The sequence below is a fragment of the Dasypus novemcinctus genome, chromosome 22, assembly GCF_030445035.2.
Source record: "Dasypus novemcinctus isolate mDasNov1 chromosome 22, mDasNov1.1.hap2, whole genome shotgun sequence".
NCBI lineage: Eukaryota > Metazoa > Chordata > Mammalia > Cingulata > Dasypodidae > Dasypus > Dasypus novemcinctus.
This window is the reverse complement of record NC_080694.1, coordinates 52560864-52587523: the sequence shown is the minus strand read 5'-3', so window position 1 is coordinate 52587523 and position 26660 is coordinate 52560864. Positions and strand designations below refer to the sequence as shown.

General features: G+C 45.4%; 1 protein-coding gene across 2 annotated transcripts in view; it reads left to right on the top strand.

Moving 5' to 3' along the window:
* Positions 1-4958: 4958 nt before the first annotated feature.
* MBOAT1 (membrane bound glycerophospholipid O-acyltransferase 1) overlaps positions 4959-26660 on the top strand; it is a 107080-nt gene continuing 85378 nt past the window's right edge. The window contains exon 1 of one of the 2 annotated variants that reach the window (XM_004473166.5): positions 4959-5139. In XM_004473166.5, the coding sequence (XP_004473223.2) occupies positions 5044-5139 (96 nt within the window). In that variant the 5' untranslated portion in view covers positions 4959-5043. The remainder of the gene's footprint in view (positions 5140-26660) is intronic. The other variant, XM_071210994.1, reaches the window with a different exon arrangement.

The window sequence follows — 26660 nt, the reverse complement described above, 5'->3', positions numbered from 1 at the left end:
ATATTTTATCAAGATTGTTCTCTGAGGAGTTGTAGTTAACGGAGTTTTGTTAGCAGGCTTTATTTCTGCATCCAGTTATTACTAGCGAATTTCTGGTTTGCATTTCTCATAACTGGCTCCTTTCAGAGGTTGGCATATTGTTTCAGATTCTTTTGTCTTTTGACCTAGCAGCATCTCTCTGTTGTGTGTATACAGGCTTGCCCACTGATATGATGTTGTGTTCTTTCCAATGAGATAAATTATTCAGTCTTCTGAAGGGAAAAAAAGCTCCTACTCTGGCAGTAATAGCTAAATCTATTAGATATTCAGTTCAATTAATTTCTTCATTTTCTGAACATGTCCAAATATAAAAATAACATTTACTTGTGATCTCAAGCTTGGCCAATAGGCAGGTAGGTGGTAATATATGTTCCAAGGAAACTCAGATCAGTGGAGCTGAAAAATGAATGGGCATACTGACTCCAAAATATAAATTCCAGAAGTTTTTCTGGATAATCCTTAAAGAAGCTGCTGAGAAAGGCAAAGATGATGCCCCTTGTAGATCAGTTTTGACCATTTTCCAGATCAGGCTTTCAAATGTTAAGTTGGAGTTTAATGCCCTGTGGCAGGCAACTATTTCTGCTGTTTTCCTGAAGGAGGACTCTCAGTTTATATATATAGATACCTGAGTTTGCATCCTGCTTTTGTTGTTTACTGGCTGTATAAGCTTGCTGCAAGTTAACAGAAACTTAGTATTCTTATTAATGAAAATGGAGATGATGATGATATAATAATTAGGAATATAATAAGGCCTATCTTTCCAACATCATAGAGGTTTTGGGAGGATCAAAGGAGATGATATTAATGAATTGCTTTGTGATTATACAGGATCATTACGTAAATATGTAGTACTATTAAAGTGTAATTTTATCTTTTAAGGGTTATTTCATTGTGATGGTTTTAATTCAGTTTTGTTGGTGGCTATCTTTGGTTGGCTCTAGACTGAATGTATCATTACAATTTTATTTTCTTGCAGGGTTATACCTTTGTACATTTACGGACTGGTTTTAATTCAGTTTTGTTGTGTGATTATCCCTGGCTGACTCTGGAATGGCATGTGACTGCTGTTCTGGCTTTTTATCAGTCTGTGGAATCAGCCTGCCTTCCCGAAGCCCTGGAGCATGCCAGAATCTTTTTCAGGTCTCTCTGTGGCAAGCCTTTAATTTCATCAGGATGTGCACTAGATCTTCAGGATGCTTCACACTCTAAATCTGGTTCCATAAAGGAGATTAAAACTTAAGCCCGATATCCAGCTTCATTCCAGTGCAGAAAGAAAATAGGTGAGACAGAATGCCTGTAGCATCACTCCACTAACTTATTTTTATTGTAGTATCATCTCCATTACAAAAATTGTCATTTTAACCATTTTTCAGTGTACAATTCAGTGGCATTAATTACTTTTACAGGGTTGTGTACCCATCATTACCTTCCATTATTTAAACATTTTCATCACCCTAAATGGAAACTCTATACCCCTTTGTATTAGTCAGCCAAAGGGGTACTGATGCAAAATACCAGAAATTGGTTGGTTTGTATAAAGGGTATTTATTTGGGGTAGGAGCTTACAGATACCAGGCCATAAAGCATAAGTTACTTCCCTCACCAAAGTCTATTTCCATGTGTTGGAGCAAGACGGCTGCCGACATCTGTGAGGGTTCAGGCTTCCTGGGTTCCTATGCTCCTGGGGCTTGCTTTTCTCTGAGTTCAAAGTTCCTCTCTTCCTGGGGCTGGCTTCTCTTTCCTCTGTGTTCTGACTTCCCAGGGCTCCAGCTTAAGTCTTCAGCATCAAACTCCAACATCAAAACTCCAACATCAGAAACTCTCAACTCTGTTCTTCGCCATGCCTTTTATCTGTGAGTACCCACCTCACCTCAACGCCCTAATCATAACTCAATCATGCCCAGGTACAGATCAGATTACAAGCATAATCCAATATCTATTTTTGGGATTCAGAACCATATCAAACTGCTACACCCTTAAATAAGGACTCCTATTTTCTCCTCCTCCCCAGCTTCCAGCAACCTCTAATTTATAAATGTCTGAGTTTGCTTATGCTAGATATTTCCATGTAAGTGGAATCATACAGTATTTGTCCTTTTGTGTCTGGCATATTTCACTTAACAGGTCTTCAGGGTTCATCCATGTTGTAACATGTGTCAGAACTTCATTCCTTTTTTCACTGCTGAGTAATATTCCAGTGTATGTACAGACCACATTTTGTTTACCCATTCATCTGTTGACAGGCACTTGGGTTGTTTCCACTTTTTGGCAATTGTGAATAATGTTGCCGTGCACACAGGTGTACAAGTATCTGTTCGAGTCCCTGCTTTCAGTTCTCTCCTACCACTTCACTTCTGGACAGCGAGGGAATGGCCTCCATGGGCTGGGGGAGACCTCTGAGGAAGAGAGAAAGGCTTTGTAGTAGGGGAGGCAAACGAGCTTGAGGACTAAGCGCATGGGCTCTGGTGTCAGACAGATGCGTTTTATTTAACCTCTCTAAATACAAACAGGTTTACCAAAGCTCTTTAAACCTCAGTTTTCTCATCTGCAAAATGGAGACTATAATAGCCACTACATAGGGTTATTGCCACTGGCAAAGGGAAGAACTTTTGTAAAGTTAGCTCTCATACATAAATAACTAAAACTATGAATCCACAATTAACAGGATGGAGACAGATATTCAGGGAAAGCAAAAGAGAAACGTGTTTATGGAGCAGCGGCTATACATCTGAGAATCTGGTCCAACAGAAGGCTGTTTAACTAATCTATAATGCAACTGATCCATTCTTTTGTGTCTTAGTTTGCCAGGGCTGCTATAACAAAAACCATAAATTGGTTGACTTAAACAACAGGACTTTATTGGCTCACAGAAGTCCAAAACGAAGTGTTGGCAGCCTGTGCCTTCTCCAAAGTCTGTAGCATTTGGTGGTGGATTGCTGGCAAACAATTTCTGCCTCTATCACAAGGCAACTCTCTTTTTCTGTCTTCTCCTGTGCTTTGTATTTCTTTGCTTATCAGGACGCACTTCGTACTGGCTGCAGGCCCACCCTGTTTCAACTTTGGCCTTGTCTTAATAGGATCTTTGAAGATTCCATTTACAAATGAATTTACACCCACAGGATGGAGGTTAGGCCTTGAACATATCTTTGTGGGGGACACAGATCAATCAGCCACATCTTGGTCCTCCTTCATCTAGTTGTTCTTTTAGCATGAATTGTATTCCAAGATCAGTAGAATAGAACTATTAAGATTTAAGTTCTGTGACATCATGTTTATAAGATCTAAGGAGAGCTACTGCATTTTAAAGCAAACTCTTGGATTATAATCTGTGTGTTCGATTGAGTAGAAAAAAAAAAAACTGTAGGGCTAGGCCAACATTCTTTTTCTAAAACATTAAACTAGATGTATGTGAAAACTATTCTTTTGAGGTCTGAAAAGCATAGATTTGTTTGTGAAAAATTATAATTGGCCTGACGCATTTGCTCTGCAAATACTACCTAAATTGTCCTACTTTTATTTTCTGGCAGTTCACATCCAAGTGTTAATTTTCTGTTTTTTTTTTTTAAACAGTGTGTTCAAGTCCCTTTCTACACTCAAACACTTAGCTGTCATCTTGCTCAAGATAAAATGAACATTGCTTCAATTCTGGTTGCTTTCGAGGCCTTTAATGAATCTGTGGAGCCTAGTAATCCACAAACCTGTGTGTCTGTGTATGTGGAGGAAAGCAGATCTCATCTGGTGGCCGCAGTGGCGTCCTACAAAATCTCCACGGGGCCTGCGCGCCGGGCCGCTTGCGTTTTGCGCCTCAGCAAGGCACAGGGGTTGGGAGACCCTGGCCTGGCAACTCAATGTTTGGTGCAGCTTGTTGGAGATGAGACTCCTCAAGAAGGCAAGGGTGAGGTCTGAGCCTGGGGACCAAGTTGTCACCGGCGGTGCCCTGCTGTCCGTTTGCTATGAAGCTGGAGGCCACATCGCTACCGCCAGTCTGCTCACAAGTTTGGTTGGAGCCTGCAGTTCACCTTTGGCTGGAATAACCGCTCCCGGCACAACTGCGGAGGCAAACGGGTGCGCCGGCTTCTCCTGGCCGCCGCGCTTTCCTTGGGGTTTTATGCTCATCAGCCCAGATTGTGACCTTCATGCCCTAGCGCACAGCAGTGCCTGGCAAGGCTCTCAAAACCCATGCACACACTGAAAAGGCCTTCCACTCACCACGGATACACTCGGGGGTCGCAGAGCAAGGGCAGGGGCCAGGTACCCTTTTTGAATGACCCCGGACAGAAGGCACAGGATGGCAGTGTTACCCCGTTTCTTACAGGGGCAAAACAATTCTCAACCCCGAGGTACGGGGGATGGCCACAAGTTGGCAGTTCTCTGCGTCTGCTTGGGTGACTCGTGGGAGGGGGGAAGCGATGAGCGCGGAAGAAACGATTTCTTGCCCAGAGGGAGGTAAAGAAAGCGAGGGGGGGGGGTCGCTGAGCAGGCGGGGGGGGGCGCTCCCCGGGCTTGCAGCCCCTCCCCGAGGACCCCTCGGCCGCCAGGGCTGCGAGGGACGCGGCCTGAAAGGGGAAAGCTGGGCGGGGCCGGGGAAAGGTCCCCTCGGGGGTGGCCGGGCCGGGGGCCCGTCTCGTGCCGGGCGGCGAGCGCGGGAGGGGGAAGGCGGGCGACGGCGCCTGCAGGCGTGGCCCGCGCCCGCGGCGGCTTCCGACTCCCGCCCGCCGCCCTCCCCGCGGGGCCGTCCCGGCCGCGCGGCCAATGGGCGCCGAGGGGAGGGCGGTGGCCCGCGCCGCGCACCCGCCCCGGGCCCGGCCCCGCGCGCCCGCCGCGCCCAGCCCGCGCGCCGAGCCCCCGCGCGCCGCCGCGCCCCCCGCCCAGGGCCCGCGCGCAGCCGGCGGCCCGGCCCACCACCCCCGCCCCGGGGCTGCCCCGCCGCCAGCCCGCGGGCGCCAGGACGCCGAGCAGGGCGGCGCGGGCCGGGCCGGGGCAGCCGCCTCCCGAAGATGCAGGATGGCAGCCGCGCCGCTCTCCCGCCTCGCCTACCGCACCACGGGCTCCACCTGCCTGCACCCGCTCAGCGAGCTCCTGGGCATCCCGCTGGACCAGGTAACCGGCCCCCGCGCCCCTCTCCGCGGGTGGCGGGCCCGAAGCCCCGGGAAGCCCAGCGGCCACCCCCCTCCACCTCCTCTTCCCCGGTAGCATGTTTTGCAGCACAAACCGCACACGTGGGTTTTTTTTTTCCTTCTCTTTCAGTTGCCTTAGTGTTTTTCTCCTTTTTAGTTGGAAAAAAAAAAAAAAAAAAAAACCCACAAAACGACCCCACACTGCAGGTTAGCCTGAACTTTGCAAAGTTTTTCGAACTTTTACCTTGCCTCGTTTCCTTAACCAAGTTCTTAACTATTCTGCTACGTCCCTTAGGTGCCTCTTGGCATCCGTGTAGGCCGGTCTTCATTCTTGTGACTTTCGGTGACCCTACTTTAGAAAGGCCACAGACTCTGGAATTGGAAGGAGAGCCCCGTGAGTTAGACTTCGGCTGGCAGGTCACCGCGACGGTTGTTTTGCAGGGTGCGAGTTGTCCACTGGGGAGTGAGGAGGTGCACTCAAGGTTTTCCGGGGACCTTGAGTTACTCCCTCCAGGCTTCTGAGTAGCACAGGTTCATGGGAGAGGAGCTCCGGTGAGGTTCTTTGGACGGTCCAGGAATTGCCTGCTAACATTAAAATAAAAAATGGCAAAGAAGGACAAATTCCTGGTAAGAAATCTTCCCGAGGGTTGAGGCTACCTTGTTCTTGTCCCTAGGTGCTGCAGGCTAGACAGTCTGCTGTGTACTTAGAAGTGACTCAACAGATACAGGTGGATTTCCATGGGAATGGGTAGGGCGCTCTGGAGGGCAGGATGCACCCCTGCGCTCTTTCCTGCTGAGGTTTTTTGTTTTCTTTTTCCATTTTCTTCTCGTGACTTCACGAGTGATCTTTTTTTGTCCCTTCGAACATGAACGTACCTGCTGCCCTTTCCGCTCGCATTCCTTCAGCAAGGAGGAAGTGGGACCTGGATGCTTGCCTCAGTCAGGTCCTCTTTAATGCACCACCTTTCTACCTGGCTGGCTCTGAAGACCTGCCTCTGAACTCTGCCTGACCTGATGTTTCATCAGTTGCAAAACCCAGAAAGTCAGGAAGTCGGGTGATGTATCCGAGGTGAACTCGTTTGGGCAGTTGTCAGTTACTCTTCAGTTAATGGGGATGATGGGACCCTGGCAAAGGCAGACACAAGAGCAAATTCTTTAACCTTAAAACTAAATATAACTCATAGCTGAATTTCCTGAAGGGGAGTCTCTTTTATGCTTGCCTCCTCAAGCCCCGTCAGAATTTATTTTCATTACATTTTCTCTTTTAAGCTATTCCACACACCTAGAAAGAAGAATCTAGGAAGGCATTTGGTATGAAGAGAGAGTTAAAGGACCATAGCTAGTTACGAATGGGAGAATGTTAGGAGAATGTTCTCGAACATTTTTGAACTGCATTCTTCCTTTCCCCCAGTCTCCTGGATTTGTGTAATTTATAAAAAGGCACAAAAGAGCCTTAGGAATGTTAAAGTCTGGGAGGGAGGGATCTAGTTAGTTTTGAGAAGTACTTACTGAATGGTGCCCCAGGTAGCTTATTTGAAAACAAGGGGAAATCCCAAGCCATACATAATGTGTTTTGAGCTGAACTGTGGCTTGAGAGTTTGGAAGCTCGTGGACTCTTTTCCCTCACACCTTTACTAACTTTGGAAGCACTAAATGACCTCATATGTTTGTGCCTCACACCTCCAATGACAGGTCTGATGTGACCTTTTTATATTCTCGCAAGGAAAACAACCTCAGCAGTACAAAATACCCTGCCATTTTGGGGCCTGGGATGGGATGGTAAATACTTTGGATTGATTATCACTTGATTTAATCTTTTGGAGTTTATTCAGTTGCTTTATGTCTACTTGCTGGTGAACACGGCCCCATCCACAGTTTTTTTTAACTAGTTCAGTGTAGTAGGTCCCTGAAGCTAGTGCCATTCGTTCTTGAAGTTTGCCCTGGTCAAAGAAAGATGCAGAAATATATGCAGGTAGTGAGATTTGCATAAAGCCAAATTCATTTAACCTAAATAACTTTTATTTTGGGGCTAGGTCTTTTAAGAAAATCTTAGAAGACATACAAAGGAGATCTACAAAGAAATGCATGTAATGGGTGTGTGCATGTGTGTTTGCATAGTTGAAAGAACATTTGTGAACTCACCACCCAACTTGAGAGCTCTACAGTATTTTCAGTGTGTTCCTCACCCATTGTATACAAATATCTCCCTCTTCATAATAATCACCACTCTGAATTTAAACATTCCATTACTTTTCTTTATAATGTTTAACAAGACCACATGTGCATATATCTCCAAACATGTATTTATTGTTAGGTTGTGCTTGTTTTTGAACTTCATAAAAAATAGTGCCATACATGTCTTTTCCACCCAACCTCATGTTTCTCACATGTGTCCAAGTTGCTGTGTGTAGCTGTGATTGATGCACTTTCACCCCTGTATAGCTTTCCATAGCATGAATATTTTAACACCATAGTTTAGTCTTTATTTGATGGACATTTGGGTTGTTTCCATTTTCTTTCTTGCTTGCTTGCTACTTTGAGAATGCTGCCACAATTGTTACATACATGACAGTGTTTTTCGGAGTTGCTGGGTCTAAGGAGAGTTCGTGTTTAAAGCTATGAGATAATGTCATTCCCCTCTCCCAAATTTCCATTCCAGTTTATACCTCCATGAGCAGTTAGAGAGTCCCCATTATTCTGCATCCTTGTCATACTTGCTAGAATGCATCTTTTTAATGGACGTGATGGTTGTTTTAATTAAATGACATCATAAAAAGTCAGAAACTCTGCATTGGTTCTCACATTCAAAAAACAACAACAACAACAACAAAAATAGTTAAGTCTGAAGTCTGGGAACCATTGATCTGAATTCCAGAAAATATCCAACCTGAGAAAACACTTTCAGGGAAACAGCCCTAGGTGGAATGAGTCGGTATGGGAAGCATCTGGGTGAGCAGCAGAGCCTCCTTCAGATCCCGTGTCTGTCACTTGTTAGCACTGGTTTCTAGAGAGAGGAATGAAGCGAGCAAGGGGAAAGGCTGAAGTACCTGAAGCCCCTCCCTCCCGCCATCCTCCTGGCCCGTGGTGTGTGGACAGGGTTTTCCTTTTCTTTCCCTGTCCTGCACTTTCCTTGTCATGTGCTCATTTGTTGGGGCAGTTGATGTAGGGCCTGGGTCCTCCAAGTGGGTTCTGCAGCCTGGGAGCTTGTTAGAAACGTGGATTCTCAGGCCCCACCCAGACCCACTGAATCTGAATCTGAATTTAGCAAGATCCCCAGGGGATTCTTAGATACCTTTGAGGAACACTGACTGGCATGGGGACAAGAGCCTGGCCCAAATCCTGTTCTGCCTTTAAACTTCCTTTGTGTTTGTCAACCGAAACCCTCCCTGAGCCTGCACCGCCTCGTGTACAAAGTGGAAGCTGGTAGTGTGACCTGCATTTGGGGTTGAGAAGTTTTACATAGACAGATATGACAAGCTGTACGCATGGAAGGTCCTTGTGTGATTGAGGGGCCCAGCAGGAAATACCATTCACCCTGGTTGGTTGAAATGAAGAGACTTTAATGCATTTCTTGGAGAGGTATGGGCAGGGTTAAGGGATCCAACCAAAGGTGTTGTCTTGGTTTGCCAGGGCTGCTGTGGCAAGCACTGCTCAGTGGGTTGGCTTAAACAATAAGCATTTATTGTCTCAGGATTTTAGAGGCTAGAAACCCAGAATCAAGAGGTCGGCAAGGCCATGTTTCCCTCTTCGGTTGATTGCAGTCCTCTGTCATGTGGCAATATCTCTTTCCTCTCTGGCTTCTTCTGACTTCTGAGTGGCTGCATCCAAATTTCCTCTTTCTGAGGCCTCCGGTCAGATGAATGAAGGCCCACCCCCATTCAATGTGGCCACACCTTAACTAATACGACATCTTCAGGGGTCCTGTTTGCAAATGGGTTCACACCCACAGAAATGCAGCTTAAGATGTGAACCCGTGTTTTGTGGGAGACGTGATTCGGTCCCCAACAGATGCTAGATCCAGAGGTTGAAGGGGCAGGGGGAGGACGTTCTTTTGGCATTGCCCAGTGAGAGCTGGACGTAGACCTTGCCAGGTATGGGGGGGGCGGGCAGAGAGACCTTCCCTTCCTCATCCCCAATCTCTCGCCAGTGCCCTTCAGTGGTCTGTTGACCTAACCCGAGGGTGGCTGACCTGGGGCCTGGGTGATGCTAACTGTAGGAGCCCTCCTCGTGGGGCATGAAACAGGGAAGAGAAGAGTGGAGGGAGCTGCAGGGCAACCTGAGGGTAACAGCACTGTCTTTGCTCCTGTCCCACTAAAGATTGACTTTTTGTTGGCCTGGTGTATGGGAAAAATTAGAAAATCTATATTTCAGGTTCTCCCAGTAGTTCTTCATATTCCACTTAAGGACACTGAATCCTTTCCCCTAATATCTAAAAATTTCACATGTGTATTAGTAACTTCTGGCTGTGTGAATGTCTTTGGCCTCTGAGTTTATTTTCTGTAGAAACGGATATATCCATTGAGCATTCTGCTTTTTGAGTGAAGCTTCCGTTTGTCACTTTTCATTTGATTCTTCTATTTATGTTCCGTTCACTCCTAGGCACCCTTAGACAGGGGAGCCTGTGTGCAGTTGTGTTTATACTGAGGAAAATTCTATGGTTTTAGCCTCCAGGAACTTTTATTGGTCTGAAATCCTCTGTATTAGGGTTTTCTCCAGAGAAACAGAACCAATAGGATAGCTCAATCTCTATTTCTGCATCTACAACTACATCTACATCTATCTATATCATCTGTCTGTAGAGATTTTTTTTTAGGAATTGGCTTCTATGACCATGGGGTTGCCAAGTCCAAATTCCATAGGGCAGGCTAGAGATTGGAAATTCCAGTGAAGGTGAGATTGAATTCCCCAGGAAAAGCTGGCAGGAATTCTCCTTTCTGACTTCTGAAATCCTCAGTTGTGGCCAACTGATTGGATGTGGAGACTCCTCATTGCTGAGAGCAGTCTCCTCTGTTGATTGTAGATGCAATCAGCTGATTAATTATGTAAATCTATCTATGAAATACCCTCACAGTAACCATCAGGCCAGTGCTTACTTAAACAACTGGACACCCTTTAGCCAAGCTGACATATGAACTTAACCATCACGCCCTCCTAAAGATGCAAAGTATAAAATTATCTTGCTCAGTTAACGACAAATAGAGCATAGCAATTCAGATATAGAGTATAGGAAATGAATGATGACTTAGGGGCCTCAACAGGTGCCTATTGAGTTTATTGAAAACTACATTTTAAAAGTAATGAATCCCTGTCTACTAACAAACAGAAGCAATTAGTAGTATATCAGATATGAAACCTCATTTACCCAGAAGAAATTAGGCAAGAACTTTTCTGTTTAGGGGGAATCAAGGAATGAAGGATATGTTTTTTGTTTAAATCATCTGCCTAATGGCTTCTGTCCTCCACTTTCTTTTGTTTGTGGAGTGTGACGTCATCTGTTTTTAAACTAACCATACATCCTTCTAAGTTGGCAGGCTCCACAGCTGCCAGGGTGGCTGGGATACTATAGACCTTATTAATATGCATCATGTACATCATGTCCTAGCATTGCCTAAACTGAAAAGGAAACCGTATTCTGCTTTAAGGAACTTCCCATTAGTGGGGGTGGCATTCTGGGGGTTACAGGTATTTTTGCCTAATGGCACCCCAAATTGCGTATGTGAAGTACGCGTTCTTTGAGTCTTATTTTTTTTTTGCCCCAGAATTTGGCAATTGGAGAAGATGGGAGCAAGGGGAAAGTAGACAAGGAACTAAGAATTCCAGAAATGATTTTGAGATGACGGCAGCCAAGGTTTAGGGCTGTTAACTTCCGCGGGTGGTGCAGCCTAAAAGGCTGGAGGAGCCAAGAGTGGCCTTAAAGAACTGGTGGCCACAGCAGCAGCGGGATTTGGCTTCCTTCCCTGCCCGGAGCTTTCCCCATCTGCTTGACTCCCTTGCCTTGCCTGGGAAGCCCAGCCTTCAGGGCTCTCCTTATCCAAGTCTTGCCCTTCCGTAAAGCTCGGCTCCCATTGCACCATCGTTATTAAGCCAACTAAATATTTATTTAAAACACCAAGTGCCAGGTACCTGGCCAGGTGGTGGAATTACAAGGAAAAAAAAAAATAAAGGTCCCCGTCCTGGCAGAGCTTATGTACCATTCGAGGAGACAAAAGAACTGTGTAATTATTCAAGCATGCTATATTCAGAGGGGCTTGTGGATAGTGAGCCGTGGCATCGCGAAGGAAAGGCTCAGCTCCTGTAGAATTTGCTGATTACCTTTGGCACGGTTTGCACTTGACACTTGGTAAACATTACCTGATATTGTTACTTATCTGGCTGGATTTATATTATGAATTCCAGATTAATTACGTATTTCCTTGAGTTCAAGGTCTATCCCTCTTTGTATTCCCAGGAAGATAATAAGTGCTCAATAAATGCTTCTCATTCATAACAATATAGGCTCGTGTCAATGATATGTGTTTTCATACCGCAATATGTTAAACTCCAATATCCCGCTACATCTTATATGGAAGTGGACAGATCGGCCTTCCTGGGGAAAGAGCGCCCCACCAAACACCCCGCTACTGAGGCTGCCCCAGGCTGGTGGGGGGTGCGATGGCCCGCTTGGGTTTCTGGCTTGAATAGTCTGCGTGCGGTTCATCCTGGGGCTGTCCGCTTCTCCCCAGCTCAGGCTGGGGTGGGCATCTGGCAGGTCACAGACAATCAGCCTGGGAGAAGGCAATTTTACTTTTCTTTTTTAGCCTCAGTAGTTTCTGCAAAAGTCAAGTCTTCTATCCCCACTTATTTTCCCCTTCATTGCTTGATACTGAAGATGTGGGGCTACTGAAAACGATTGGGCTACAAGATATTAATTTGGTCAGGCCACAAACAGCAAATATTGAGTTCCTGCTGTATTCCAGGGACTGTGCTAGACTCTGAGGACTCGGATGGGAATAGAATGATGCCATCCTCAAGAAGGTTCCAGTCTGGTAGGAGAGGGTACAGGTGCCAACCAGCTGTGCCCCTCCTGCGGTCCCTGGACCAGGGGCCTCGGCTTTGTTGGGAATGCACGTTCTCTGCCCCCTCCTCCTCCACCCTCCAGGTGATTTGGGTGCACGCTAAAGTTTGGGAACCACTGATAGAAACAAATCACTGTAACACGAATGAATGCAGCTTAGCGGAGGAGGCATGAGTAGGGAGAGGGCCTTTGCAGAAGGGGAGGAGACCACCTCGCAGTGAGGTTAAATGCCAGAGTTGGTCAGGCAGACCAAGTGGGGAGGGCTGTGCTGAAAGAAAGAACCATACACACAAAAGTGGGGAGGGGAAGCGGATTTGGTTCAACTGAGAGAGCGTCCGCCTACCACATGGGAGGTCCAGAGTTCAAACCCAGGGCCTCCAGACCCATGTGGAGCTGGCCCGTGCACAGGGAGTGCCGTGCCACACAGGGGTGTTCTCCGCGTAGGGGAGCCCCGTGAGCAAGGAGTGTGCCCCGTAAGGAGAGCCACCCTGTGCGGAAAATAGCGCAGCCTGCCCAGGAGTGGCACTGCACACGCGGAGAGCTGATGCAGCAAGATGATGCAACAAAAAGAGACACGGATTCCCGGTGCCGCTGACGAGAATGCATAGTGGACACAGAAGAACACACAGCGAATGGACACAGAGAGCAGACAACTGGGGGGGTGGAGGGTGGGGAAGGGGAAAGAAAAAAAAAATCTTTAAAAACAAAAAACAAACAAAAAACCCACAAAAGTATGGAGGTGGAAAGTCACAGGGTTCATTCAAGCAGCTGAAGGCTAGGGGACCGCAGAACTTTAGGCTGGAGAGGTGAGCAGGGACCACGTCCCAGGGGGGCTGAGAGGGAGTGTCTGCCCTCCATCCTGCAAATATTTCATCCCACAAACTTCTCCAAAGGGCCTGGCAGCAAATATTGCGGCTTGGTGGGCCGCACGGTCCCTTGTCATAGCTGCTCAGTTGTCAATGGAGACTGAAGTTTGAACTTCACATACCTTTAAGATTTGACAAAGCTGTCTTTTGATTTTTTCTTCCAACCCTTTAAAAATCTAAGAAAACGTTCTCAGGATGCAGGTCACACAAAAATAGATGGTGGGCTACGTTTTGCCCTGCTGTAGACGGATTTTCCTAAAAATGATGGCCCACCGTCAGACTCTATTGCTGTGCTTTTTTCTGGGATCCAGCCCAGCCTACTGAGTCAGAATATAAGGGTGCAAGGGCTTGCCAGGTGATTCTTAGGTCAGTAGAGTTTGAGGGTTGCTACCTCAGTCAGTCAGAAGGAAGACACTGAAGGGTTTCATTTGGGGAGGTATGTGGTCAGATTTTTGTGTTGTGAAGTGGGACAGGGAGTCGCCGCTGAAGGAGGCAGGGTTGGGGTAAACCAGGGGCTTTGAGGATAAGTGAGGGTTGAAAGTAGCTGTTATGGGGAATGGAGAAGGAGCTGGCTAGGGCGACTTGCTGAGTGTAATCAACCCACGGAAAATCGTAAATTTTTAGAGGCGTGGATATTGCCAATGTGTGGTTTCTCTCTCTCAGCAGCCAGGGAGCAAGGCAAACCAGAGAATTGGGAGTCTGCAGAGAAGTCTGCCGGGAAGTTAAGAAGTGAAAGTGTTGAAGGATGCAGACAGCAGATGGAAGCGATGAAGGTGAAAAGGGAAACATCTAGGGATTAGACTTTGAAGAGCTGGTGGAGAGGAAGTGAGAGAGCTAGGAGGCTGGGATGTTAGAGCTGAGGATTCCTAGTGGAGCTTTTCTGTGTGGCGATGAAGGTCAGGGTGTAGTGTACATGTGTACTCTAGACATGAAGTAGAGGTGAAAGTCACTTGAGTTTAGCAAGGCAAGGAACTGGGGAAGCAGACTGTCGGGGTGAATCTGGGGATTCACCCAAAGGAAGATGGCGAGGGACCTAAGAGGTCTAGGAATGTGCAGGAGTCTTCTGGAAGTTTCTGACAGCAGCAAGGAGGAGCGGAGAGGTTGTAACCAGGTGTTAGGAGGCCGGGCAGAGTCTGGAAGGAGGAAAGATTTTGCAGAAGGTGGGTGGGAGAAAGACGATGTAGAGCAGCAAGGGCCATCTGGAAAAGTACTGAGCTGCTCCTTGCTCCCTTGTACTGGTAAAACATGGAAGGAAAACCGGCAGCAAACGGTGTCCTGGGGTGAAGGCGGAGTGCTGGGAAGACACTGATGATGTTTCTGGATGGAGCAGAGGAGGAGGACAGCAGTGGGAGGTAGGCCCTGGGGAGGGGGAAGTCAGGAGCAGCAGGTGAATGCAGGTGGAGAAGTGGAGCTTGCACGCAGGGCTGCAGGGCTGGAGGTGAGTGAGAGGCTTCTGGGCAGGTCGAGGCGGCCCGCTGGCATCCCAGAGCCTTGATGAGTCACCCTGAGCCCTGCAGTCTTACCTGGGGCTGCACAAGTTTGCTGCAAGTTTCTTTTGTGACACTGAAGAGATCGGTGTTGGGAGGTAGAGGAGAGTTTGCCAATGAAGCAGACTGAGAGCATCTAACGGTAGGATGTCCTGGGGGCAAGACTGTGAGGTGCAAACCCCAGTTACATAGGACAGGGCTGGTGGAGTTGGGGACTGTCCCTTGTCTAGCCCCTCCACGCAGAGCAGGAAGACGAGCTGGAGCCTTCCTGTTGTGCAGCCAGAGATTTTTCTTTATAACTTGGCCTGAGTCTACCCGACTGGCTTAAGGACAGTGCCAACAGCTCGACTGATCGAATGCCCCTGCTGTCAGACTCTCAGCCAGCTCTCTGGCTACATCATCTCATTTAATTGGTACAACAACACTAAAAGTTATATCTAAACTGTCAAGTGAGAGACAGGGCCACAAGGCTTAAGTAACTTGCCCACAGCCAGGCAGCCGGGGAAGGGCAGAGGCAGGCCCCAGGCCTGTCCTTGAAGCTGTGCACCTGCTTATTTCTCTCCCTGGTCCTCGCATGCTTCTGTTTCAAGGCCTGGCCCTAAAATCGCCTCCCTGTGCCCTGGGTGACCTGGTCCTGCTGCTTCCCAGGGCCAGACGAGCCCCTTCATCCTTGCTCCTCTGTGGCACCCTGGCCACGCCCCACTGCTGTGCCTCTTCCCTTCAGGTCTTGGTTGTTAACTGGTTTCCCGGCCCTGCCTGACTTGAGCGTCATCTTTCAGGAGTTAATTTTGACTCCGGTATGTCAGATATTGGGGATCCAAATATTCATGAGTAGCGGTGCCTTCTAGGAGACATTCCTGTAAGCACTTGGTAAACACTAGTATAATGTGCAGACCCTTGTAATAAAAAGTGCTCAGTGCTCCCGGAGCCACCTGCACATTCCGTTGCCGAGGACACGGCGCTCTCCTTAGAGGCAGGTCTAGCTGGCTAGGCTGGGAAGGGAGTGCTGGGGGAAAACCTCCTGGGAGCTGCTGTGTTAGGTCCACCTGAAGGAGAAGGGGAATGTGCTGGGGAAGGAGACAGGTGGGCCAGGCAGAATGTTCCAGAAAGTGGAAACTCTTTGGACAATGGTTCTGAGACTCGAGAAAAAATTAATATTCTTTGTGGGCATAACGAGGGTGAAGCTCAGTCATCTTTGTATGCTTGGTACAAAGTAGGCACTAAATAAATGTTTGTTGAGTTGAAATGAAATTTTATTTACATTCTTGGATTGCAATGAATGACTGAATTAAGATAAAATTGAGAGCTATTCTTTTTACCAACTGAGTTGTCCTGTTCATTATTTGAGACCTGCATTTCAGATTGAATGGGCCTAATTTCCAATTTGAATGTTAAATAATGGTTCAGATGCTGATAGTTAAACATTAATATTGGGTTGTTTAATTACAACGTATTTTGTTCCTGTTTTTATTGTTTGGAGTTTACGTATTCATCACTCGCAGTTATAAAGGCAGATGTTAATAGCACTTTTTGGATTTGTGTGGGCAGCAGGCAGAAATTTCCTCTAGCCATCTAAAATCAAGCCACATAAATCAAAGTTGCCATTCAGCCAAGTGCTCCGACATTCCATGGCATGGCCTCATAATTACATTTATAAGGAAAAATTTCTTGAAAAGATTACATCTCAGGAGATACAATCTGCAAATATCTTTTGCACCAGCAACTTGTAAAAAGCATTCCATATGTGTGATTCAATACGATCTTTGGTTGTGTGCTTTTCGGAGGCTTTCTGTTTTAAGTCAGTCCTTTCAATAAACAAGATAAAAAGAAAACTTGATGTAATGTTAGTAATGTGACAATTTCTAGACAAACAAGTCTGGTTTTGCCAGAATAGCACAAAGGTAGAGAGTGGTCAGTGGGAAAAGGAATTTAAAACAATTTGTACTGGGTAAAGGACTGCCATCCCTTTGGACTTAAGAAACTTGACCATCTGTAATCAGATTAATTCATTAACCCATTTGTAAGTGTACTTTTTAGTTACCCTAAAAATGTGTACTCGGTGAGTCATTTACCAGCTTCCGTGTAAAAGTGGAGCATAGCTTATCGCTTTTCAAAGTTGTCAGTGGTTAATCTTTTATGTATTAATATCGAACCGACTTGAGGTGTGGTTTTGAAAGTCCCCAATAGACTTATAACAGTATAAAGTGTTGAATAAGATTCCTGGGCTGATATTGCTCGGGATTTTCCAACCATCATGTTAATATAAACATTCCATTCCCAGATAACAACAGAGGATTCAGGCCTCTGATTTTTGTCCGATTTTGAAAAAGAACAGGGGGTGCATTTGAGAAGTTTTTGTTCAGGTTGTCCACAACTCTTCTTTCAAAGAAGTAATTAAAATAAAAAAATACTATGTTCTCTGAGTCCCTGCCAGCATCTCATCCATCATTCTGTAGCTCTAACTTGAAACAGATGAATTCAGCCAAAGAGCCCAGCGAAAGGGTGCCAAGGCCTTGAAGAAAATTGCTGAAATTCAAAAGTTGTTTCATGAAATTTCATGAAGTTTAACTTGTCGTGAGTGTCTCTGGGATTGGGATTGTGTTCTCGAGACTTTTTAGTTTTTCCTTGGAGTATTTTTTGTTCTTCCTTTTTATTTTGCATCAACACAGTTAAAATTTTTAGTTTTTGAATAGGTAGCAGGTGTACTTGGTGTGAAAGTCGAAAGGCATACCGGGGCCTATACTAAAAGGTCAGGCTCCTGCCTCCAGCCTCGCAGCTGCCCAGGCCCCCTCCCCACTGGCTCCCACAGGTGCCCCCTTTCAGAGATAGTCTGTGTAGATAAGCACCCAAAAGGTATGTCGAGGTTGTGACCCCAGTCCCTTGGAATGTGGCCTTGTGTGGAAATAAGGTCGTTGCAGATGTTATTAGTTAAGATGAAGCCAGACTGGATTGGGGGGGCTCTAAGCCCGTCAGACTGGGGTCCTCATGAAAAGAGGAAGTTTGGACGCACGGACTGACACAGGGGAGAAGACGGCCGTGGGACGACAGAAGCGGAGAGCAAAGTGCCACAGCAGCAGGCCGGGAACGCCATTGCTCCCAGAAGCTAGGAGGGGGCGAGGAGGGACCCGCTCTGCCGACATCTTGGTTTGGGACGTCCGGCCTCCAGGACAGTGAGACGAGTTGGTGGAAGCCACCAGCTGGTGGGATTCGTCACGGCAGCCCGGGAAGCCGAGGCAGGCCGTGTGGCACGTGTCTGGAATTCGTGGTCTCCCTTTCTCCTGGGGGCTCTGTAAGACCTTCAGCTCGTTAATTCTCCCACCCCAAGACCTTCTGCTCAGCAGGCAGGGGTTGGTTTTAGAGGGTGAAGAAACACTGTTTAAGGGTAAAGACCGTAAACCAAAGTACTTTAGTTTTCTTTCGACTTTTCCGTGGACTTGCCTAGAAGGATTGTACCTGAGTATTTTACTTTCTGATTTTACCACAGGAAACGTGTGCACTTTAGTGCGTGCTGACTGAAGTGAATTGACTGGTAGGGCTCTGGAAACTTCTGTCTTTAGGAAGGAAGGCTAGAATGGGTTTTACTCTGGAGAAAAGGTAATGTAAGGAAGAGGTCTCTCTTTTTTTGTCCACTAGGGTTGTGGAGGTGTTTAGCCTCCCTTCTCCATTCTAAAAGATAATTGGGCACTGATCTCTGAACAACCAGTGTTAACTTACCTACAGCTTATTTAACTAAAGGGAAGCAAGTAAACATTTATATGAATTATATTCAGAGAGCCATTTTATGCAAATTGTAGAGGGAAAGATAAAAAAATTATTTTTCCCTTTTTTTTTTTAATTTAGGGGTGGAGATGGAGTTTTCAAACAGGCTATAGGACAAGACTATCTTATATTTATTTTTGTAATCTCAGTCTTATCGAGTTAATGTTTGCCTCAGTTTTATAGTTACTGTTCTAAGTTGCAAAACTCAGTTGACTTATGTGTTTTTATCTTTCAATTGAGGTATTTAGAGTGTCTTTATATATGTCTTTATCTGGTAACACTTTTTTTTTTTTTTTTTTTTTTTTTTTTTTTTAAAGATTTTATTTATTTATTTAAATTCCCCCCCTCCCCTGGTTGTCTGTTCTTGGTGTCTATTTGCTGCGTCTTGTTTCTTTGTCCACTTCTGTTGTCGTCAGCGGCACGGGAAGTGTGGGCGGCGCCATTCCTGGGCAGGCTGCTCTTTCTTTTCACGCTGGGCGGCTCTCCTCACGGGCGCACTCCTTGCGCGTGGGGCTCCCCCACGCGGGGGACACCCCTGCGTGGCAGGGCACTCCTTGCGCGCATCAGCGCTGCGCATGGCCAGCTCCACACGGGTCAAGGAGGCCCGGGGTTTGAACCGCGGACCTCCCATATGGTAGACGGACGCCCTAACCACTGGGCCAAAGTCCGTTTCCCTGGTAACACTTTTGTTATCTTCCATTAAAAGGAGGGCAAAATGAGGCTGTAAACGGAAAAGAACCATTTTATCAAGATTGTGAGTGCAACTCTATTATAATGAATAATGCCTGTGTATCTTAGCTAGTTGAAGTTGCAAAGAGAATTTGAAGGCAGGTAGTGGGCTTTAGGATGAGTTGGAAATAACCATTTATGACTTTTTATGAGAACTGGCAAAGCATCTCTTGTGTACCTTGGCAACCTTCAAACATTGTAGTAACATATCTAGATTTGGTTCTCTGTTTCTAGAAGAATTGGGGAAGTTAGAAAAGAACAATAAAATTGGTGATAACAACTAGGCTGAAGATTGTTTAACAAAAGGAGATGAACTTAAGTAAGAAAAAGAGTTGGCTAAGAATGACAGAAGACCAGGATTATGAAGCTGTCATCAGTGAAGACTGTAAAATGCTAGGCAACCAGTGATGGGATGGGCCACTAATGCATCTCATTTCCTGAAGAAGACCTTGAACTTGATGGCCTCTGGAGACATCTTATGTTCTTTTATTTTGTAATTAACTCTCTTTAGTGCAAGTGAATGTGCCAGCGGTCTCATCAGTATTTCAAGAGGCAGCTTGCATGTCTTTAAAGGCTTGCCCTTTGCTTCACAGTAGATGGAGCACATTCTTCGGTGATTTTTTTAAAAGAAAACTTTTTATTTTAGGATAATTTTAGATTTACAGAAAAATGTAAAGATACTTAAGAGTTTTCATACATGCCTCACCTTGTTTTCTCTGATCTTAATACCTTTTTTAAAGATTTCTTTTTTATTTATTTCTCTCCCTTTCCCCTGTCCCCAGTTGTCTGCTCTCTGTCCATTCGCTGTGTGTTCTTCTGTGTCCACCTGTATTCTTGTCAGTGGCACCAGGAATCTTTGTCTCCTTTTGTTGCGTCATCTTGTTGGGTCAGCTCTCTGTGTGTGCGGCGCCACTCCTGGGCAGGCTGCACTTTTTTTGCACTTGGTGGCTCTCCTTATGGGGTGCACTCCTTGTGCGTGGGGCTCCCCTATGCGGGGGACACCCCTGCGTGGCCATCGCACTCCTTGTGCGCATCAGCGCTGTACATGGGCCAGCTCACCACATAGGTCAGGAGGCTCTGGGTTTGAACCCTCGACTTCACATGTTGTAGGTGGACGCTCTAACCGTTGAGCCAAAGCCACTTCCCTCTAATCTTAACATCTCATACTACCACGGAACAATTTGTCAAAACTTAAAAAAACCAACATTGTTACATAACTATTAAATTTTAGAATTTATTTGAATTTCACCAGTTTTTCTATTAGGGTCCTCCTTCTGTTCCAGGATGCCACCCAGGATCTTTAGCGAGTCTTTTAAAAAATAGTTTTACTGAGATATAATACACATGTCATACTATTCACCCATTTAAAGTGTTCAATTCAGTTTAAAAAAAATGTATCCACAGGACTATGGAACCATCACCACAATCTGATGTGGAACATTTTCATTCCCCCTAAAAGAAACCCCAGACCCATGAGCAGTCACTTCTGTTTCCGTCTCAGCCCTCTTCCATCTCAGTCCCTGGCAACTGTTAATTTGTTTTCTGTCTCTATAAATTTGCCTCTTCTGCACATTTCTTATAAATAATATGTGGTCTTGGTGACTGTGACTATCTTCTTTCATTTGGGATGCTTTCAAGGGTCTTTGGTGATTTTTATTTTTATTTATTTTAAATATATTTTTCATTTTTTTTAAAGATACTTAGATTACACAAAATACTACAAAAAAAATATGAGGGATTCCCATATGCCTCACTCCCCATGCCTCCCACCCTTCCCCCGATTTTTAAATTTTATTTTGGTAGTATGTTTAAAGATAACTATCTTTATATTGATATCTATATCTGTATATCTGTATATCTATATCTGTATTTATATCTCACAAAATAATTACACGCGTTTCCCTCACCTCTGATAACCTCTAATCTATTTTCTGTCTCTATGAATTTGCTTATTCTTGGTATTTCATACAAGTGGAATCATTTAACTGTGCTTGTGTGTCTGGTTTATTTACTTAGTATAATGTCAGGATTCATCCATGTTATAGCATGTGTCAGAGCATCTTTTTACTTTTTGCTTCTTTACCAATATAAGCACACATTGAACTCTCTCTCTGTTGGGGACTTTTTTCCTGGTGCAGCCTTTCAGAAGTTTAGCAAGGTAATCAGAATGAAGAGCGGGCTGTAGTTAATAGTACTGTATCAACATTGGCTTGTTAGTGACAAACGTACTGTACTAATAATGTAAGATGCTAATAATAGGGGAAAATGGTTGTGGGGTGTATGTGACCTCTAAAAACAATAAAATTTATTTTGAAAATAATGACTTTTGTTTTAAATCTAGCCTCATTAGTTGTGGGAGTGCTGGAAATGGTCGTTAGGATCAGTGTTTTTTTGTTTTTAGAGAATTTCTTTGAAGAGTGGAAGATAACATGCAATTTTACTGTATATGTTTGTGCTTTAGATTTACTTTTTATTTTAAAGTTAGATTTGTTAAAATCCTTGCATGCGTCATAAACCACTTTTAGGAGATATAAAGGCTATTTATTTCTTCAGCGTCCTGAATCTTCAGGTTCTTTATCATGTGATTTTCATGAGTGAATAGTTAACAAAAATGCTTTCTCCACTTAACATCAAACTAGCAGAAGAGTCACCCCCAAACAAAACTGCTTATGTGTTCACCGTTGCTCACGGAAATACCCCTCCTTAAATTTCGACCGGGAAATGCTATTCTACCTCTAAGTCCTCCATTCACTCTCCTTACAGCAGAACCATTCTCAGCACATGTTGCTTAATCCGTAAGAATCCATGCAGAAGTCTGCTGATAAGGAATTATGGGGTTCCAGATGTAGAAGAGTAGGCAAAATATCAGACCCAGGCTGTGGGGCCGACGTTTGGGCTCCTCTCTGAGACCTGTCCGGCTAGTTAAAGAGGTGCTGATGCAAAGTACCAGAAATCTGCTGGGTTTTTAAAATGATATTTATTAGGGGTAGAAGCTGACAGCTATCCGGCCTTAAAGAATCCAACTCAAGGTACGGTAAGAGATACTTTCTCACCCCCAAAGTTATTTGCCACGTTTTGAGCAAGTTGGCAGGTGATGTCTGTAAGGGTTCATCTTTCCTCTTGCTTTTAAGGCTCCGTGGTCCCATCTTCTTCTGGTCTTAGCTGTAGGCTGGGATGTCTCCTCTCTAGGGGCTTGTTCCTCTCTGGGCTCAGCTGCTCTGCTCTCTCCACAAGGCCAGCTGTAGACTCTAAGGTAACATATTGTCTCTCTTCCCGGGCCCTCCGCTGTGTCTCATGGAGCCTTCTCTCCTTCCTTGCATCTCTGCTTCTCTGTGTGTTTAATTCCCAGGGCTCCAGGATCAAAACTCCAACTAACTCAAATGCTGGGTTATTTTCTCTGAGTTCCTGCTCACCAAAGGGGTGGGGACTCAACGTCCTACTGCTGTGGCCCAATCAAAGCCTTAATCATAATTAAGTAAGAGTGAAACCTCTGAATCCAATACCACCCAGTGTACCCAGAGGAACAGACCAATTTACAAACATAATCTAATATCTGTTTTTGGAATTCATAAACAATAACAGACTTCTACACACACCTTGCTCTTTGATAATGGGAAGAACACTGGAATAGGAGTATGGGAAGCTGGGGTCTAGCTTAGAGCCATATCATTTAGGCAGGTAGCCTTGGACAAAGCTATTTTCAAACACTCTGAGCCTGGTTCCTTACCTGTAGAATGAGATGATAATACCTACATTAAAGGGTTGTTGTGGATTTCAAATAAGGTAGATGATCCTTGGGAAAGGTTTTAGTAAACTATAGTAAACATGGATTTTGTTTGCTAAGCTTTCTCTATCACTTTTTTTTTTGAGGTACCAGGGCTGGGGATTGAACCTGAGACCTCATATGTGGGAAGCCGCTGAGCCACATTGGTTCTCCTGATTTGTTTTTTTTTTGCTTGTTCTGCTTGTTTATTTTTTTCTTATTTTAGGAGGTACTGGGAGGCAGGCGATCAACCACTTGAGCCACATCTGCTCCCCCATCACACTTTTTGCAGGTGGTGGGGGAAAAGTTACAGAACTGAACCTAGGAAATACACATTTCCCCTCTTGCAGGAATTTGCTTTCTTTTTCTTTACTTTTTTTGTAAAGCATACAATTCATCCAAAGTGTACAATCAATGGTATATGATATAAGGAATTGACTTTCTAGTGGTCTAAGTTGGACAGCTCTTTTATGCCACTGAAAAATCTTGGAATTATATATGTTCTTGGGACTACCTCAGTTAATGGATGGCACGCCTGGGGAGTGAGGTGGCTGTGGTGGTGAGTACTTGGTGAAGAGAAAGGAAAGTCTTGGCTTGGAAGACGCTGAGAGATGAGGGGACTTAAGGTACTTTAAGGCAGAGAGGATGGGGTGGAAGGAGGCAGCACATACAGGTGTAGAAGGCAGATGGAAAGAAAAAGTTTCTAGTGAAATGGGAAGGAGGAAATGTGCAGCTAAGTTGTATGTTCAGGAAGGGTGAAAGAACCCCACAAAGGAATGGCTCTTCTAATCAGATAAACATTTCTGCTTAACATGGAGATGCCGAGGTTAGTTTGGGGGTATTCAGAGTCACAAGCGTGACTTTGGCAGAGGAACTTTTTGAAAAAAAAATTATCTTCTAAAACAGACATTGAACTACAATTTTCACTTATTTTCTAGCCTATTGGGTATTGAAAAATGGAACACTTTTTATGAACTCTTCCAATGAAAAGGAAAATCCAGCCTACTTCGTGAGTGCTATCCTGGTAATTTATTCTATCATATGGGAATATTTATGCCTTCAACTTCAGGTCATGGTGCTAATTCAGCTATAAATAAAACTTTTTCAGTTGAATGCTTCCTGCATACGGTGTTAAACACTCCACATAGAGTGGCTCAGCTATACCACACAATAGCCTTATGTGGTAAACATAATATTCTACCCCTAACAGCCTGGGGTAACTTGTGTAAGATCCCATGGCTACTAAGTAGTAGAGCTGGGATTTGGGCCCAGGCAGTGGGGGGATCCATCCCAGGACTCTTAGCTACTATTCTCTTTTTGTGCCTAAAGCCATTAAGTACAGCCTCAAAGCAGGGGTAATTCAGAGACTATTCTGGGTAACTGGGAATGAACCAGAACACTAAGCATTTTTGCCTCTGCCCTGCTTTGCTTGATCAATGTGTGTGAAATCACCCAGGGAACTAATTTTGCTCTCCTCTCAACAACAGGTGCTACCTTGGAAAGGCAGGTGGCTGGTCCATGCTGGGCTGGTCGGGTCACCACTCGTCCAGGTGCACCACGCTGGTGCCAGCCTTGAAGAGAGACACTGGCCAGCCCAAGTAGAGCAGAAGGGAGGTGCCTTAGTCTAGGGTTGGCACAGTTGGATGGCTTAAAACAACAGATACTGATTGTCTTACTCTTCGGCAGCCTAGGGTCCAAAATCTGTTGGGGGGACCCCTTCCTTGCCTCACCTAGCTCCTGGAGGTGGCCAGCAGTCCCTGAGCTGCAGGCTCCGCCTGGTCATCACGTGGCCTCCTCCCCTGCGCCTGTGTGTGTCCAGTTCTCCCCTTCCATTAAGATGCCTGTCATTTGGATTGGCGTCCACCTGGTCCAGTTTGACCTCATCTGAATTAATAGCATCTTCAGAGACCCTCTTTGCAAATAAGGTCATAGGGCTGGGGGATTGGGACTTGAATATGTCTTTAGGGGGACACAGTTCAGCCCGTAACAGAAGGTGAACAGGAAAGCGTGAGGCCTGGAACCTATTTCATATGAGGAGGCATTGGTGAAGGGGGTTGTGCTTTCATATACTTGGAGAGTAGATGTATTCTGTGTTGTCAGGCTTAAGCCCACAGGACGGAAACTTTAGGGAGGCCCGTTTCCCCTTGGCCTGCTGTGGAGAGCTGTGTAGATAAAAGAACCTCTGGCCTTGGAGTTGAGTCCCCGTCCCTGGGGGTGTTCAAGTGGAAGCTGTGTGGTGATGCAGCCCCCACGGCCATCCACAGGGACCTCCTCCTTCCTTCATGGTGTCCCTACCTGCCTGCCCCGCGGCCTGTTCTTTTTCCAGCTCCCGTTTCACAGTGATTCTTGTTTTAATAGCTGTTGGCAAGGAAGTCATTGGTTTAAAGAGTGACCTTTTTCAATGGGCTTTTAAAGTTAGATCCCTCAATGTTAGGCAAATGAAGAATTGTTAGATTAAATGACAGTATATTCAAGCTATGGAATCATATGCAAGTATTAGAGAAATTGAGGTCAGATTGAAAAGATGTCCACTGTATTGAGTAAAAAAGAAGCAAGTTGCAGAAGAGTGTGTATACTTTAATCCCACATCTCATTTATATTTAAAAAATCAAAATACTTCATTTTTCTCTCTCTCTATAATTCTAAACCTTGTGTCATCTCACTTAGGCAGAAGGATAGTTACCAAATCCAAATCTGTCTAATCACCTCTCCATAACTTTATGAAGTTCTGAATGGTTTCACTACATGTAGACAGCAGTCACAGTGACCGCGGCCTTGTAACTACCACCCAGATTAAAGGAGACTTCTGCCTTTTTAGGTTTTCTATGTCTTTATTATGCATTAAAAATTAATAAACTTTTTATTTTGAAATAATCTCAAATGTACAGTTGCAAAAATAATAAAAATCCTATAGAGAGCTCAGAATACGCCACCCCCTCAGATACCCAGATCCAATTTTAACCTTTTGCCAACTTTGCTGTATCATTCTATCCCCTATTTATGTATCTCGTGTTTTTTTTTTTTCCTAAAAAATGTATTTTCCTATTTAAACATGTAAAAAGGAAAGAGTTTCAAGACCCAAGGAAATGGATAAATTGAGAACAGTATCAGAAATAGAGAAAAATTATTTGGGGGCAAGGGGCTTTCCAGTCCATCATAAACCCAGCAGAGGTGGAGAGGGGTGGTATACCCGGAGGGAGAAGATAGAGGTGTTAAAAATGTCGAGTCCTGAGGCTCTCGAGAATCGAGAATCGCAGTTCTTTTGACAGGAATGGGGAAACTGGAAATAGAGGTTGACTGAGGAAGTGAAAGAGTAATTCAGTTTGAGCCGCCTTAAGGTGAAAGGATATCACTCAAGAAGGGCCCCGGGGCAGAATGAGGCCCTGTGCGAGGGCAGAGCTGGGGAGCCGCAGGACTAGGGCCTGCACCCAGGGAGAGGACAGGATGTGACCACAGCAGATGTGTGCCCTGGGGCACACGTCCCAAGGAGAGAGGGCAGCTCGAGTCAGGAAATTCAGAATCCCAGCACAGAAATGGGGGTGCGTGGAAAGGGTGTCGTAGAGACGGCAAGGGAGGAAGAGAGTTGAGTTTTTTGAGAGAAAAGGTTTTGGGGACAGCAGAGAAGGCGACTTAGGTTATGGCGAAGAGGGCAGACTGCAGCGTGTTCAGGAGGGAATGAGATGGGAGGCAACGGTGGACGTGAGGCCCACTCACAAGAGGAGCCTGGGGTGAGGGATGGAGAAGACAGTGGCAGTAGGGGTTCAGGGGAGTTTTAAAGCTGGAAGGGTGGTGGTGAAGAAATCCTCAAACTTGTGGGGGAGAAACCGGAAGAGTCTTGGGCAGAGT